We start from the raw sequence: 18,009 nt of genomic DNA on the forward strand, positions 1-18,009 counted from the left end.
ATGCTTTTGAGCCCTGGGAATTGGCCATTGGATTTAACAAGGCAGAAGTTGTTGAACATGTGGATGAAGCCAGTTTCTGTGGAGTGTAGGAGTGAAAGCATGATTAGAGTGAGTCCAAGAGAAAATGAGAGAAGTGGAGTTGGAGACAGCTAATTCAGAAAATTCCTTCCAGACGTGTTTCTATAAATGGGAGCAGGGAAATGGGGCATAATTGGAGGGGGAAGGGTCATAAAGAGAAATTCATCACTCACCATAGTGGGTCATCCTTTTTATTCTGATGAGAACAATTCCATAGAAGGGTAAGCATTGACAATGCAAAGAATATGGAAGAATTGCTGGAATACTCTCCTTGATCTGGGGAGAAATGGGAGGTCTAGGGCGTAAGTGGAGAAGTTGGCCTTCAGCCCACAGACCATTCATTCGTATAGTAATGAAGGGGAGCTCAGGGTTTGAACAGGTGTAGCCCATTGGGTAGGCTGGTGGTGGGAGCTCATGGAAGTTCTCTTCTTATTGCCTCTATATTCCTGGTGAATTTGGTAGGAGGGACAACTGCTCAAAGTGAGAATTTAAATGAAAGTGTCAGAATTTCTAAAAAAGAAAAGTGAGTGTGAAAAAAATGTGCAGAAGGCTATGAGGGTGAATGGATTTTGGAAATGCAGCAGGTGTGCTGGAGAGTTGTGAAGACCACTTGAGGTTAGCAATCACGGCTTCAAAGTGCAAGCCGTCAGCATGGTGTTCTTTCCCCGTCCGTCTTCCAGGGAGTGGTGCAGGAGAGACAGAGTGGGGCAGTTAGTATTATCAGGATTGGAGTTTTGTCAGGTGAGTAAAATAAAGCAAGAAAGCAGTAAGGAAGCTGAGGGAATTATCAAGGGGAGGATTTTAGTCTGGTTAGATTTTACTTCTCTTTTGATCATAACTGCATTCCTCAATGCTTTTATTATTTTCCAAACTACTTTCAACAAAAAAATTTCTTCAGGTTTCTCAATAGACAGTTGCCCCATGAGAAAGCCTGTCACTGTACAGTTTTTTCCCCAGGTTTATTGGGATATAATTAGCATATAACATTGTATAAGTTTACAGTGTTCAATGTGTCGATTTGATACACTTATATATTGCAAAATGGTTACCACCATAGGTTAACTAACACTTTCGACCTGTCACATAATTACCATTTCTCTTTTGTGGTGAGAACACTTAAGATCTACTCTCTTAGCAATTTTCAAGTATATAATACAGTGTTATTAATTATAATCACCATGCTGTACATTAGGTCCCAGAACTTATTCATCTTATAGCTGGAAATGTGTACTCTTTGACCAATACTGTGCAGTTTTATAAACTATAGTAGCAACTTAACCTTTTATCTTTAAAGGAAGTGTATGGTCTCATAAACTTAACACGTTATTTCTAAAGGTGATCTTGTGTGCACTGTAGATTATTGGGTTCAGTCCAGGTTTTAGAATTAGAGGAACACTTAGTTTATTGTGACTTCCAGGTGCAGAACTTGTTCGTGTAGCATGTTCCTTTCCTAGTGTCCAAACCAGCACTGAGTCAACCTGGTTAATTCTGAAATATTATGACTCTGAGAATGCTACAAAGCATTGAGTAAATACACTTGAAGTAAAGTTGTAGTAATGAACTACTAACAGAAAATTAGATTTCTTGAGCTTGCGAGCAGAAAAAGTTTGATTCAATAGGATCTTTGCTCCAAAAAAAGGAGTTCACAGACCTGAAATATCTGAGGCTGTCTGCCTTGCCTAAGAATGAAGATGCTAGCCTATGCAAATAGGGATGGTAACTTCCATTTCACAAGTATGTTTGGAAAGAAGGTTTTTACAGTGCTATTATAAATAAGTGTGAAAATCTAAAGTATCTGAAAATGATAAAAGATAATATCACCATTATGAATTGTCACTTTGCCATTTATTCTCTTTGGGCAGCTTTATAGAAAGCTCAATACTCACGTGGCCTTAGTTGGGATAGAAATCTGGAATGATGAGGATAAGATAAAGATAACCCCAAATGCAAGCTCTACCTTGGAAAATTTTTCTAACTGGAGGGGGAGTGTCCTCCCAAGGAGAAAGCATCACGATGTTGCTCAGTTAATCACGTATGTACAGATTTTCTCCTTTGTATGTTGAGTGGTTTTTAACATAGAAACTTTTCAGTCTTGGCAGAACAAGTGGTATTTTGGGGTATAGGGTAAGAGGAAGTGGTTTATACATAGGGAGTTAAAAGTTTAAAAAGTACTCATTTGGATCTCATGTTGAATATGCTCTTACTTTTGATTCAAGTTTTTCTTTTTTTTTAAAGAGAAGCTAATAATTAGCAGTGATGCATAAGAAGTTTGTCTGTTTTGATTGAGTATACAGGAAGGAAAGACAGGTTTAGATAATGGCAAGAGGAATTTAGATTCAATATTTTAAAAGAACTAATTAGCTTTAAGGGCTAGTCAGGACAAAATTCAAGGATGGAAGGAAAATGGATTACTATATTCTAATCTCATACCTCTACCACGCTGCTGACATGACTAATTAAAAAGAAAAAACCGTGGGAAATAAATCTAAGCACTGTACATTCCACAAGACTGCTGAGCATATACCCCAAAGGAATCAGGAAAATTCTGCCAGATAGTTTGCAGCTGGAATCAGATGGAAGGAAGCAGCTACTTGAGTTTCACTCAATAAGTGGACTACGTCCTGCCGGAATTAATTAATACTCGGTGCTGGTTGTCCATTACTGCAGAACACATCAGCCAACAACTTACTGGCTTAAAATAAGTCTCCTTCACTTATATGTCTGGTGCCTTGCCTGGTTTGACTAGAGCAGAGGGTCTGGTTGGTCATCTCTCTGTATATACAGCTTTTCATGCAGCTAACATGGACTTCCTCCAATATGGCAGTCTCAGGGTTTTGGACATCTTACAAGATGACTAGCTTTCCCCAGAAAAGCATTCTAAAAAGCTCAGGAGAAAGCTTCAAGGCTTGTTATGACCCAACCTCCAAAATCACAGTGTCACTTCTGATATATTCTGTTGCTCAAGAGCAAGTCATAGATCTATCCAGATTCAAGGGAAGGCACTACACAGGATGTGAATACCGCAAGGCTCGTTGGAGGTTATCTTTGAACAGTAGCAGCCAAGGTTCCTTAATTTGGAAAGGTGAGTTCCAGACTCAAGGGCCCACCACAGAACAGAGCTCATTTTTTGGAGAGATTTAGTGATTTTCCAAGGTCTCAAAGCTAGTAAGAAGTAAGGGAATTCAACTCTTACCAAACTGGCTCCAGAGCCATGAGCAAATTGCAGTGTATTCCCATATTGTGAAGTAAGAGGGTAGAGGCATAACAATCATAGACAAGATGACAGATGTATAGATAAAAAATTGCAATCCAATGTCAAGAGTAGAGTTCCTGAACAGATCAGAATAAAAGGGTACAAGCACTAAAAAGATCTGATGGAAGGAAATAATTGTGCTTTCCCTTGTAAACTGAAAGTCTTACCATTTACCTGACAAACATGGACAAAAGATCCCTATACATAGACACACCAAGGTAGGAAACTTTGAGTCCAAATATTCTCTCTCTGCTAAGAAAAGGAACCAAAAAAGACAGCTCCACGGGGAGGGGGGAGATTGTATTCTTTATAAATGAGCTAGTATTCAGTATTGAACCCACGCAAATGTAGACTTGGGTATAATTTTACAATGCATGTTTAAAGGAGAATATAAATGCCATACATTTTTAAAATATCACATATGATGCAAAATGTCATTTCAAGATAACAGGTATCTGAAAACTCCACAGGAAATGGAAAGTAGAAGGAAGTTCTTTAATTTCCTGATTTTGCACGACAAAATCAACACTCTCCATTCTTGATGATGATAAGTGGGAAAAAGATAGGTTCAACTTTTTATGTCAAAGCATCTACTAAGGAAGTTTTAAAAATGATGCCTACTTTGCAAATTTCTAGAGACAAACCAGGGCCAGGATATTGAACAGATAGCAGAAGAATAATAAAGAAAGTACATGGAATCATTACAAATTGAAAGAATGACAAAATGAAACAGATCTCAAAAAAGGAAATTAAAATTGCTAAAGACCAAACATATCATCTATGTACATAAATGCAAGTGGGTCGAATCCCTTTTCAAGTAGGACAACTCCTTCAATAATATAAATGCCTTAATAACACACATACTCTCAGAATGGGCCCAAACTCCAGATACTACAATAACTAAAGCCATGCTAAGGGAAAACAAAAGTAAATGGATATAAAAATATATGAGGAAAATATTAATTAAAACAAAGCCTATGTGAGAATACTAATATCAAAATAAGTATATATATGACAAAAATATTTATTAGGACAAAAACAGTCCCCTTTATTTTCTGACAAGGAATGAATTCCACAATAAAAAGTATAATAACTACGAATGAGAGATAAAATATTACAAGTGATTACATCCAGGTGCTCAGATTTAGGTGATATGACAATCACTGTATAAAAAAACAATGGCTTTATGCAAATTCAAAAATTGAAGAAAATCTTTAAGAGTGATGATTCACACTGTGAGTTTCTCTGTTAATCATTTAGATTCTGGGTGAATTGTCTATAGAAGATGTAGGTTAGAATCATAGTTGTTATGTCAATTTATTTCTTTCTTGCAGGGCAACAGAACTTTCTGGAACAACTGTGGGCCTTGCTTTCATGTCTACAATGTGCTCTCCATATCATTCTGTTGGCATTGTTCAGGTTTGTTTGAAGATAAACAATTCCTTCTATAGTTCGTCTGTCAAATGCTGTTTTTTCCCTATCTGTTGAGAAGATCATGTAGTTTTTCTCCTTTAGTCTGTCGGCATGGTAATAACATTGACTGAATTTCAAATGTTGAATCAGTCTTGTATATCCAGTAGAAACCCAGCATGGTCATAATGTATTACCTTTTTCATAGATTGCTAGATTCACCATGCTAGCATGTCTTGAGGATTTTTGCATCTGTATTCACGAGGATTATTAGCCTGCAGTTGTTTTTCCTATAAGGCATTTTTCAGATTTTGTTATTAGGGTACATGTCAGGGTAAACTTGGCCACATAAAATGATGTGTGAGTGTTATGCAATAATTTCTATTATTGATATTTCAGTCGAATTATGCTATGTGTGTGTGTGTGTTTGCTAGGGCAGCCATAACAAAATACCACAGGCTGTGTGGTTGAAACAAAAGAAATTTATTTTCTCACAGTTCTGGAGGCTGGAAACCCAAGATCAAAGTGTGTGTAGGTTTAGATTCTCCTGAGGCCTCTCTCCTTGGTTTGAAGATGACTACCTTTTAAAAACAATTTTATTGAGGTCACAATGGTTTATAACATTATATAAATTTCAGGTGTACGTCATTATGTTTCGACCTCTGTAGACTGTATCATGTTCACCAACGAAAGTCTAGTTTTGTCACCATACACATGTGCCCTTTTACTTCCTTTGCCCTCCCCCTGCCCCCTTCCCCTTTGGTAACCACCAGTCTGTTCTCTGAATCTATGTGTTTGTTTGTTTATCTTCCACAAATGAGTGAAGTCATATGGTAATTGTCTTTCTCTGTCTGACTTATTTTGCTTAGCATAGTAAGGTTCGTCCTCAAGTTCCGTCCATGTTGTCGCCAATTGCACGATTTCATCTTTATTTATCGCTGAGTAGTATTCCATTGTATTCCACAGCTTTTTTATCCATTTATCCATTGATGGGCACATAGGGTGTTTCCAAGTCTTGGCTATTGTGAATAATGCTGCAATGAACATAGGGATGCATATATCTTTTTGAATTAGTGTTTTCATGTCCTTTGGATAAACATGCAGAAGCAGAATAGCTGGATCCTATGATAGTTCTACTTTTAATTTTTTAAGAAATCTCCATACTGTTTTCCAGGGTGGCTGCACCAGTTTACATTCACACCAGCAGTATATGAGGGTTTCCTTTTCTCCACATTCTCTCTAACTCTTGTTATTTCTTGTCTTTTTAATAATAGCCATGCTAACAGATGTGAGGTGATATCTCACTGTAGTTTTGATGTACATTTCCCTAATAATTAGTGATGCTGAACATCTTTTTTGTGTGCCTGTTGGTCATTTGTGTATCTTCTTTGGAAAAATGTCTGTTCATACCCTCTGCCCATTTTTTTATTGGGTTGTTTGTTTCTTTGTTGTTGAGTTATATGAGTTCTTTATGTATTCTGTACATTAACCTCTTATCAGATATATGATTTGCAAAAATTTTCTCCCAGGTGGGTCGTCTTTTTGTTTTGTTTCCTTTGCCATGCAGAAGTTTTTTAGTCTGATGTAGTCCCATTTGCTTATTTTTTCTTTTGTTTCTCTTGCCTAAGGAGACATGGTATTCAGAAAGATACTCCTAAGAGCCCACTGTCTTTGTTTTCTTCTAGGATTTTTATGATTTCAGGTCTTACATTGAACTCTTTAATACATTTTAATTTTTGTGTATGATGTAAGATAATGGTCTACTTTCATTTTTTTGCACATAGCTGTCCAGTTTTCCCAGCGCTGTCTACTGAAGAGTTTTCCTGTCTCCATTGTATATTCTTGGCTCCTTTGTTGAAAATTAGCTGTCCACAAATGTGTAGGTTTATTTCCTGGATCTCCAATCTGTTCCATTGATCTTTGTGTCTGTTTTTCTGTCAGTACCATGCTGTTTTAGTTACAATAGCTTTTGAGTATATTTTGAAATCAGGGAGTGTGATACTTCCAGCTTTGTTCTTTTTTTTCTCAGGATTCCTTTGGTATTTGGGGTCTTTTGTGGTTCCATACAAATTTTAGGATATTTTGTTTTATTTCTGTGAAAACTGTTGAAATTCTGATTGGAATGGCACTGAATTTGTAGATTGCTTTAAATAATATGGACATTGTAACTATGTTTATTCTTCCAATCCAAGAGCATGAAATATCTTTCCATTTCTTTATATCTTCTTTAATTTCTTTCAAAAAATGTCTTATAATTTGGGGCCAGCCCAGTGGCACAGCAGTTAAGTTCACACGTTCCACTTTGGCAGCCCAGGGTGCGCCCGTTCAGATCCCAGGTGTGGATGTAGCACCGCTCATCAAGCCGTGCTGTGGCAGGCGTCCCACAAATAAAATACAGGAAGATGGGCATGGATGTTAGCTCAGGGCTAATCTTCCTCAAAAAGAAAAAGAGAAAAAAATGTCTTATAGTTTCCAGGTACAATGTACCTGTACTCTGAATTAAATTTATTCCTAGATATTTTATTCTTTTTGTTGCTATTGTAAATGGGATTGTATTCTAGATTTCTCTTTCTGCTTGCTTGCTGTTAGTGTATAGAAATGCAACTGATTTTTGAATGTTGATGTTGTACCCTGCAACTTTTATGCATTCATTAATTATTTCTAATAGTTTTTTGGTGGATTCTTTAGGATTTTCTATGTATGGAATTATGTCATCCACAAATAGTGACAGTTTCACTTCTTCCTTTCCAGTTTGGATCCCTTTTATTTCTTTTTCTTACATGATTGCTCTGCTTATGACTTCCAATACTATGTTGAATAAGAGTGGTGAGAGGGGGCATCCTAGTCTTGTTCCCATTCTTAGAGGGATAGCTTGCAATTTTTCACCATTGAGTATGATTTTGGCTGTGGATTTGTCATATATAGCCTTTATTATATATAGGTACTTTTATTCTATATCCGTTTCATTCAGAGTTTTTATCATAAATCAGTGTTGAATCTTGTCAAAAGCTTTCTCTGCATCTACTGAGATGATCCTGTGAATTTTATTCTTCATTTTGTTAATGTAGTGTATCACATTGATTGATTTGCAGATGTTGAATCATCCCTGCATCCCTGGAATAAATCCCACTTGATTGTGATGTATGATCCTTTTAATGTATTGTTGTATTCAATTTGCTAATATTTTCTTGAAGACTTTTGCATCTATATTCATCAGCAATGTAGTAATTTTCCTTCTTTATGTTGTCCTTTTCCGGTTTTGGTATTAGGCTGATGCCAGCCTTGTAAAACGAGTTGGGAAGCATTCTGTCCTCTTCAGCGTTTGGAAGAGTTTGAGAAGGATAGGTATTAAATACTTGAATATTTGGCAGAACTTACCAGAGAAGCCGTCTGCTCCTGGACTTTTGTTTTTGGGAGTCTTTTTGATTACTGTTCTAATCTTGTTACTTGTGAATGGTCTATTCAGAGTCTCTATTTCTTCTTGATTCAGTTTTGGGAGGTTGTATAATTCTAAGAATTTATTGATTTCTTCTAGGTTATCCAGTTTGTTGGCATATAGCTTTCCATAACATTCTCTTACAATCCTTCATATTTCTGCAGTATCTTTTGTAATTTCTCCTCCTTCATTTCTGATTTTATTTGAGCTTTCTTTTTTTTTCTTATTTAGTCTAGCTAAAGATTTGTCAGTTTTGTTTACCTTTTCAAAGAACCAGCTCTTAGTTTCATTGATCCTTTCTATTCTCTTTTAATCTCTATTTCATTTATTTCCACTCTGATTTTTATTATTTCTTTCCTTTTATTGACTTTGGGCTTCACTTGGTCTTCTTTTTCTAGTTCTTTTAGGTATAGTGTTGTATTGTTCATTTTAGATTTTTTGCTTTCTGAGGTAAGCATGTATTGCTATATACTTTCCTCTTAATACTGCTTTTGCTGCATCCTGTAAGTTTTCATATGTTGTGTTTTCATTTTCATTTGTCTGTAGGTAGTTTTCTATTTCTCCTTAGATTTTTTTCATTCTTCTAATAGTTTTTCAGTAGCATGTTGTTTAGTCTGCACATATTTGTGACTTTTCTAGCTTTCTGCTTGTGGTTTATTTCTAGTTTCATACCATTGTAGACAGAAAATATGCTTCTGAGGATTTCAGTCTTCTTAAATTTATTGAGACTTGTTTTGTTTCCAAGCATATGGTCTGTCTTTGAGAAAGTCCCATGTGCACTTGAAAAGAATCCACATTCCAGTGCTTTTGGGTGGACTGTTCTATATATATCTATTAAATCCATCAGGTCCAGTGTTTTATTTAAGGTCAATGTTTCCTTGTTGACTCTGTCTAAATGATCTATCCACTGATGTTAGTGGAGTATTAAAGTTCCCTACTGTTATTTTATTTTTGTCAATTTCTCCCTTTAGGTCTATTAATAGTTGCTTTGGGCTTCTATGTTAGGTGCATATGTGTTATGCATAAGTGTTATGTCTTCTTTGTGGAATGTCCCTTTTACCATTATATAATCTCCATCTTTCTCTGTTATCTTTTTTGGTTTGAAGTCCTTTTTGTCTAATATAAGTATAGCCACACCCACTTTCTTTTGGTTGCAATTTGCTTGGAATACCATCTTCCATCCCTTCAGTCTGAGCCCACATTTGTCTTCAGAGCTGAGATGGGTCTCACGGTGGCTGCATATTGTTGGGTCTTATTTTTAATCCCTATAGCCACTCTGTGTCTTTTGATTGGTGAATTCATTCCATTTACTTTCAGAGTGATTATTGATATTTGAAGGCTTAATACTTCCATTTTATCTTTTGTTTTCTGGTTGTTCTATGTTTCCATTGTTTCTTTTTCCTAGTATTTCTGTCTGCCATTTCAGTTTGATAGGTTCTGTGATGTTTTTCACAATTTCCTCTTTTTTTATGTTTCACAACTTTGCTCTGAATTTTTACTTTGTGGTTACCACAAGGTTTGTATAAAAGATCTCATGGATGTGATACTCCTTTTTCTGCTGATAGTGTCTTATCTCCATTAGCCTATGCAAGTTCCATCCTTTTCCTCTTCCCCTTCTCTGTTTTTGTTGTCACAGATTATCCTTTTTTGTATTGTGAGTTTGTTACAAATTTGATGAGTTTATAGTGATTTTTTATGCTTTCTTTCCCTTTAGCCTTTATGTTATAATTAAGTGTTTGCTAACCTATTCTGATCTAAAGCTGCAATTTTCTGATTCTATTTATCACCTTGCTCAAAGCTTTGTAAGCCTGTGCCTTTTTGTTTCAGGTACGAGGGCTCCTTTCAACATTTCTTGTAAGACAGGGCTAGTGATGACGAACTCCCTCAGCTTTTGTTTGTCTGGGAAAGCCTTTATGTCTCCATCATATCTGAAGGATAACTTAACTGGTTAGAGTATTCTTGTTTTTGTCTTTCAATACCTTGAATGTATCATTCTGCTCTCTCTTAGCCTGTAGAGTTTTTCCTGAAAAATCTTCGGACTGTCTCATGGGGTTCCTTTGTAAGCTATTTTCCTCTCTGTGGCTTCCCTTAATATTCTTTCTGTTATTGACTTTTGACAGTTTTAATATAATGTGCCTTGGAGGTGGTCATTTTGCATTGAGACAATTAGGAGTTCTGTTAGCTTCATGTACTTGTATATCCAGTTCCTTACCCAGGTTTGGGAAGTTCCCAGTTATTATTTCCTTCACAAGCTCTCTGCTCCTTTCTCCCTTCTCTTTTCCTTCTGGGATATCCATTATCCTTAAGTTATTTTTTCTGATTGAGTCAGATATTTCTCATATAATTTATTTATTTTTAAAAAATCTTAGTTCTCTCTCCTCTTCCACCTGAATCATTTCTAGATTTCTATCTTCAAGCTTGCTAATTCTCTCTTCCATATGGTCTGCTCTATTTCCAATGCTTTCTACTTTATTTTTTTTTTTGTCTCATTAATTTTGTTCTTCATTTCCAGAATTTCTGTTTGCTTTTTTTCTTAGAGTTTCAGTCTCTTTGTTGAAGTGCTCCTTTACTCATTAATTTTATTCTTGAGCTCATTGAACTGTCTTTCTGAGCTTTCTTGTAACTCATTGAGTTTCTTCATGAGAGCTATTTTGAATTCTCTGTTAGATCACAACCTTCTATGACTTCAAGTTTGGTTTCTGGAGAGTTGTCACTTTTCTTTCTATTCTACCATGTTACTGTAGTTCTTCATGGTGCTTGATGAGTTATTCCTCTGGCAGCACATCTGTGGTAGCAAACACCTTTCTCCCTTGGGTAAGGCTTTGGTTACTTTGATTCTGAGCTATTTCTGGTTGTATTGGACAGCCTTCACTTTCCACCCTTCACTGCTTCTGTCAGAGGTGTCATTAGTGCCCTCCTTGTGCTAGTTGTGCCTCCAAGGTTGCTGGTGCCTTGCTACTTATGATGTCACTGCAGTCTCAGGTGTCACTACCAGGGCCACCAAGCTGTGAGCACTTCTGCTGCTTCCAGGGTTGTCTGGGTCTCATGTTCCCCCACTGGCTTTCCATGGCATCTAGTGATGCTACACTGCTGCTTTTGGGTTATCTGGGGGTGCTGGCAGCACTACTCCTGGGGGCATTAGGTTCATGAGTGTTGTGGCCACTGCCAGGGGCCAGAGGCTTGTATGCAGCCCCCACTGCTGTTAGGACAGATGTCAGGGGTGCTGCCACTGGGGACTGGGTCATGGTACTGCTGTGGGTCCTAAAATCTCATGTCCCAAGTGCACTTGCCCCTGCTGGGGGAGGTGTAGGGACTGAGCTGTGAACACCATTGTTGCTCTTGTAGCCTCTGGTCTCCAGCTGCAATGCACTTTTTGAAACCTCAGGTGAGGGCACCACTACCACTGCCAGGGTGTCTGCCTTTGGATCACCTCTACTGGAGGAGTGTGAGGGTGCTACTCCCCCGGTTCCACTGCCTCCTGGATGTCCTGTCCGCACATGTTCAGATGTGCAGACGTATGAGTCTCTCAGGTGTTCTGGTGTGCTGCACAGGGAGTTCTTTGTTGGAGGATAACCACCTTTTTTGCCTCACATGGCATCTCATGACCTTTTTTCTGTGCATACCTATTCCTAGTGACACTTCCTCTTCTCATAAGGACACCAGTCTTATTGGATTAGGGCCTCACTTCTTGAACTCATTTAACCCTAAATACCCCTTTAGAGGCCCTGTCTCCAAATACAGTCACATTGGGGGTTAGGGCTTCAACATATGAAGGGAGGGTGGCACAATTCAGTTCACAACAGTCTGGGAACACACTTTGTAGAATTTTGATATTTTTAATTTCTTTGAGGTTTATTCTTGATCAGTACTCTATTTGAACTTGAAAAGGAATGTCTCCTGCTGTTATTGAATGGAATGTTCTGTAATGTCAATTATGTCAAGTTGACTTACAAAGTTGTTCAGTTCTTTTGAATCATTTATGGAGAGAGTTTAAGTATCAAGTGTAATGGCAGATTTGTCTTTCTTCTTTCCATTCTATAAGTTTTCGCTTCACATGTTTTGAAACTCCGTTGCTGGGCAAATACACAAATAAAGTTGTTTTGTCTTCTTGGATAATTGATCCATTTATCATCTCATGTTCCTTTTTCTCCTTGAAATGTTCCTGCTCTGAAGTCTAGTTAGTCTGATATCGATATAGTTACTCCAACATTTTGAGGCTAAAATTTGATTGATGCTACTTTTTCTTTATTTTCATTTCTAACATATGTATCTCTTTACATTTAAAGAAGGCTTCTGGTAGACAGTATGTACTTGAGTTTTACTTTTTATCCAATATGACAATCTCTGTCTTTTTTTGGTATATTTAAATCATGTATATGTCATATAATTATTGATATTGTGGGACTAAAATCTACCATCTTGCTAGGAATTGTCTATTCCATCTATTTTATTTCTTTCTGCCTTCTTTAGGATTAATTATTTTAAAAAATAATTTCATTTATCTCCATTTTTAGCTTTTTATTGATATCTCTGTTTGTGGGTTTATTTTATTTTTTTGCTGAGGAAGATTAGCCCTTAGCTAAATCTGCCACAAATCTTCTTTCTGTACATGAGTTGCTGCCACAGCATATCCACTGACAGACAAGTGGTATAGGTCTGCACCCAGGAATAGAACTCAGACTGCTGAAGCAGAGCACACCTAAAGATTGTTGCTAATTTTTCTTTAGACAGTCCTCTTTCAGTGCAATATAAGTAAGAAAAAAATTAGTTTTATGTTTATCTTATCCTTCCCTTTGCTTACTTTTACTGTGTTCCCAACATTCTCCATATTTTTTCTATAGATACAAGTTTCTGTTTGGTCTAATATTTTTTTCTTCCAGATGATTTTTTTTTTAACATTTCTTATAATACAGGTCTTCTGTCAATGAAATTCAGGTTTCTTTTTTTCAGAAAATGACTTGGTCTCTCTTTCACTTTTGTATATATTTTCACTGGGTTTATAATTCTGAGTTGACAGTGTGTTTCTTTCAGCATTTTTAATAATTTCACTCCATTGTCTGCTGGTTTGCCAAGTTCCCTGATGAGAAGTCAGCTGTAAACTTCATCTTTGTTCTTCTGTAATGAGCCTTTTTTTCCTACTTCAAGATTTTCCCTTTGTCTTTAATTTTTCTCGCTTTTATTATAATGGTATAATTATGTGATTTTTTAAGTGAGGGGTAATTTATCCTGCTTAGTGTTCCTTGAGCTTCTTGGGCTTGGACTTGTTATCTCTGATTAATTTTGAAAAATTCTGAGCCACTATTTTTGTTAATATTTCTTCTATTCCATTCACAGTCTCTTCTCTTTCTGGGATTCCAGTTACACATATGTATGACCATTCTGTACTGCCCTAAAAACTTGTATGCTCTGTTCTGTTTGTTTGAGCTTTTTTATTTTTATCTATTTTTCATTTATGTTTCCATTTGGATACTTTCTGTTGAACTATTAAGTCCACTGATTCTTCTCAGACATTCTGGATTTACTGTTAAGCCTGTTGAAGGCATTATTCATCTGTTACTGTCTTTTTCATTTCTAGCATTTCCATTTGATTGTCTATTATGATGTCCAGCTCTCTGCTGAAATTTCCCATCCAGCCTTGCATGCTAGTCATGTTTTCCACTGAAGCTTTTAACGTCTTAATAGTAGTTATTATACATCACCTGTCTGATAATTCTGACATCTGTGTCATATATGAGCCTGATTCTGTTGATTGGCAGGGCATTATTTTCCCTCTCCTTTTGGACGCCTCATTGTTTTTTGAAAGCCAGACATCTTGTGAAAGACAGAAGTCTGAGATAATTTTTTTTCTTGCCTGGAAATGCTCACTTCTTTCCCTCTACTGGGCCTTTAGTGTGAAGGTTTGAGTCAATCTAGCAGGAGTTTATGGTTGGATTTAGGATATTTTTGTTGTTGCTATGGCTACCCTCAGTACATCACAGGTTTTAAATTTCTCTCCCATTATTTTGTGTTTAGGGTGAAGCTTGGTTTGCCAGAGAGTTCTCAATGTGTGCTCCACACTCATGTTTAGGTCTTTACTGCACCTCACAGAAAGTCTCTTTATACCTTTCTGCTTCTTCCACCAATAGGTTGTTACTTTTTACTGGATTATTGTTAGACTTTTGGGTGGAGGAAAGCATTCTCTTTTGTTCTCATTAAGCCTCAGTCTTAGGCAAGGCCAGTGTCCTTTAGTGTCTGGGGTCCTTCTGGTGATCCTGCTCCACTACCAGATGGTAGAGACCTCTAATGATGTGGCCCAGCATGGGTTTCTGTCCTTCCTGGAGGAGGTCCCTGGAGAAGGGCCTGTGAGTGTGTGCAAAGCACGCTTGTTTCTGAGGTCCTGTGGATTCCAGACTCTTGCACTGACCCATAAGAAGTTAACTGAATTACTCTTCCCCACCTGCAGGATTCCTGGCACCTCCTCCTCCACACTCTGCCATAGATAAGCCAGTGCTCATGTCCCACCTGGCCTTGGGAGGGCCTGTCTCTTCTGATTTTTCAGGTTCTTTTGATGTCCTGCAACCCCAACTGACTTATGAATTTAAAAAAATTATAATTGTTTAAGTTAAACTGGCTTTTCCTTGTTGTTAGTGCAAGAATAATGCTCTTTCCACCTTTCTACATCCTAGGTAAAAGTAGAATGATTTATATAATATATTTATATCTGATATGTCTTATGAGTCTGGGTTTGTGATAAGTTTCATGGGATGAACAAAAGAAGTAAAATGTATATTTTCTACCTTGAAAGAACTTACCATAAAATTGGAAGAGAAACTTGCTTACTTAAAGCAATACTTAATATTAATAGCTAATAATATAAGAAAATCATAGTTAAAATATAAAAGAAGAGCGAATGGAGGTCATTCCAGGGGAAAAAAACATTTAAGTCAGGAAAATAGTTATTTAAAGGAAGATACCCTAAATTTGAAGGAATCTCAGATAAGGCAATCTGGAAAATCTCTATTTAAACACATTTCCATTTTTCTGAAATTTTTTGGTTTGTTTTTGTCCTTGTTTGAAGAACTCCATCTTACTAGGTAGCAAGATTTACGAGGTTCATCTTAAAAGGATGAAACAGTATCATGAATGGTAGGTACTGACTTCCCATCTTACACAGGTGTTTCTTGTTTGCCGGTCTTACACTATTCCTTATGGAACTCTTTATTTGGTTCTTTGAAATGAAGTGGATAAGGGAATCTAGCATCTGTGGATGGGTGTTATTGGCAGATTTCTGTTTCCCCAGTGGGAAATTACAACCAACACGTATTCTCTTATATTGTTTCATTGCTCCTGGGACACTCGGAGCCCCCAGTCCAGCACCTTTAGTCAGAAACAGTCTGCTAATGAAGTTGGCTACTGGCTGGACCTCATGCAAGGGGGCAAGTCTAGAATTGACCAATGTTTAGTCTTAGCAGTAATGGAATTGAAAAAGATACCAATGGTACTAAAATTCTAGGTTAATAAGCACTTTAGATCTCTATTAGGTAAACACATCAAAGACCTCCAATTAAATTAGAAGGCGTTGAAAAGCAAGCCATGGGGGAGGGAGGTAAATCAGTTTTAAAAAAATCTGATTCCTTATCATTGTTGAAGAAAGTTTGCCATTATCTCTAATGACAATAAACCACAAAAATTTTCCTCATTATAGGGATCCATTCACAATAACAAAGAGCAGGCAATATGCCCTGTGATGGTCATTCAATACCAAAAGGGGTGTGTATGTGTGTGTGTGTGAGAGAGAGAGAGACAAGACAGACAGACAGAGAAAGGCAGGGGAGAGGAAGGGGGAAAGGGTAGGATAAGAAGGCTGAAACTAAAATCAGTCTCTACTCTACTTGACTGAAGTAAAAATATTTAATTACACCCTGAGTGATAATTCAGTTTGCAAATCAGAGGCTCTGTTTCCCTATTCTCATTCTTAGGACCACAGTAACAACGTGCTTAGAGTTGCAGGGACAATGGCACATGAAATGGGCCATAACCTTGGAATGTTCCATGACTCCTACGTTTGCAAGTGCCCTTCTACAGTATGCGTGATGGACAAAGCACTAAGGTGAGGCTTCCTGGGAAGATGCTATTTATCCCTGTTTTTGGTTCACTCTAGGCTGTGCTACTCTACTTTATATCATTTTGTACTTATGTTTTCTACACAAGGCCTGGTTTCAGAAAATCATTAGCATTTATCAAATTTTCAATGAATTCAGATTGGCTCGTGGTAGGGAAAAAGTTCTAGGAGAAAAATCTAATTAAAGAAGAAAGTTCTCACAGAAGCATGAAGAGAGAGTCTGTGAAAAGAGATTATACATTCCTGCCTTGCCTTAGGCAAAATTGCCAGGGAATTTTATCTTTAAAAACTCCACAATCCTTTTTATAGATTCATTTCCTCTTTTCTATTTCTCTCTCCCAGCTCACTCAAGCTGGGGTTAGTCTCCCATGCCCTTCCACAAATAGCATATGGCTGCGCGCCAGTCACATATCTTACGTCACCTCTCCCTGGTATTACTGCAGTTTTAAACCTCATCGTTGTTTGTAGAATTAAGAAATTCTGTCAATAGGAATTCCTCTGCAGGAAAATTAATTCTTAGGCGTATGAATAAATATGATTTTATTGCCTTTAGGACATTACAATCAAAATGACCTAAGGCTGACAAAGATGATCTGGATAAATCAGGAACATTCTGTTTCATTAACAGCAGCCTGCACACTTCACTTTGAGATGCGACTGTATTTGCACGTTAAGCTGGAGGTGTTTGTGTCCACTCACACAGGCTGATGCAAGCACACGCTCGAGCTCAGAATTCAGCAGTTGCTCAGTGGAGTGGATTTGATCCTTGGGCTCAGGGTTTGGGTGTGTGCCTGAGATCGCCCCTACGTGCTCAGCGTAACTGTGTTCCATTTTCTTTTTTCTTATCTTTCCAGTTTCCACATACCGACAGACTTTAGTTCCTGCAGCCGTGTCAGCTACGACAAGTTCTTCCAAGATAAATTATCCAAGTGCCTCTTTAACGCTCCATTGCCCACAGATATCATATCCAGCCCGACCTGTGGGAACCAGTTGGTGGAGATGGGAGAGGACTGTGACTGTGGGACCCCCGAGGTACTACATGTCCTTTCTAAAATGACCTAGTCTGTTTTTCAATTGCTAAGAAGATAAACCATTAAACTACACAGTGCGCTTTACTATAAAATTGCATGTTTGTTGTAACTTTGTATATGTTCATTTGTAGAGATTTGTCAGGCCAGCCTTTCTAACAACAAACACTACATTTTTTAACAGACGAGCCTGATTTCCTTCTTGGGGTTGCTTCCTCACTCCCTGTTTGTTGAGTGCCATTCACCACCTTGGGCTTTCTTTCCTCATCTTCTCTTTCTGGCAGAAATACTTCAGGTTTCTTATGTGCCTATGACATTAAGCAGTCACTCAGGCACAGCGCTGTGATAGTGCTCAGGGCGTAAGTAGCTTGCCCAAGGTCACCACGCTGATATGGAGGAGCCAAGCTGTGGGTTCAGTTGTGTTTGTTTCAGGGATCCCAGACCCATCCTGCACCATCTTTGCGACTCAGGAGTCGTTACCATTGGAAGTGTCTGCCCCGATCCCACCGGTTCACAGGGCAGCCAGGATTCTGAGTGAGACCTTTGCCTCCCTCCTAGTAACACTAAATATAAGTATTACCTCAAGCTCTCAGAGGGTCAGCTTTTCAGTAACTTCAAAATAGGATTATGAAGTTATTCATTCCCTGAGAAAGAGTAATCTTTCCCAAATGATGTTTATACTTGAGATAAGGGCAAGAGTTTT

General features: G+C 37.6%; 1 protein-coding gene across 6 annotated transcripts in view; it reads left to right on the forward strand.

The window, feature by feature from the left end:
• ADAM28 (ADAM metallopeptidase domain 28) overlaps window positions 1–18,009 on the forward strand; it is a 72,814-nt gene that overhangs the window by 22,667 nt on the left and 32,138 nt on the right. For all 6 annotated transcript variants that reach the window (XR_011434337.1, XR_011434344.1, XM_023636172.2 and 3 more), the window contains 4 exons: window positions 1,941–2,110; window positions 4,666–4,750; window positions 16,136–16,266; window positions 17,133–17,310. Coding sequence is in view for 4 of the 6 variants with exons in the window: in XM_023636172.2 (XP_023491940.2) it covers window positions 1,941–2,110; window positions 4,666–4,750; window positions 16,136–16,266; window positions 17,133–17,310 (564 nt within the window). In the remaining 2 variants the exon portion in view is untranslated. The remainder of the gene's footprint in view (window positions 1–1,940; window positions 2,111–4,665; window positions 4,751–16,135; window positions 16,267–17,132; window positions 17,311–18,009) is intronic.

The sequence above is a fragment of the Equus caballus genome, chromosome 2, assembly GCF_041296265.1.
Source record: "Equus caballus isolate H_3958 breed thoroughbred chromosome 2, TB-T2T, whole genome shotgun sequence".
In the NCBI taxonomy this organism is placed as follows: Eukaryota; Metazoa; Chordata; class Mammalia; order Perissodactyla; family Equidae; genus Equus; species Equus caballus.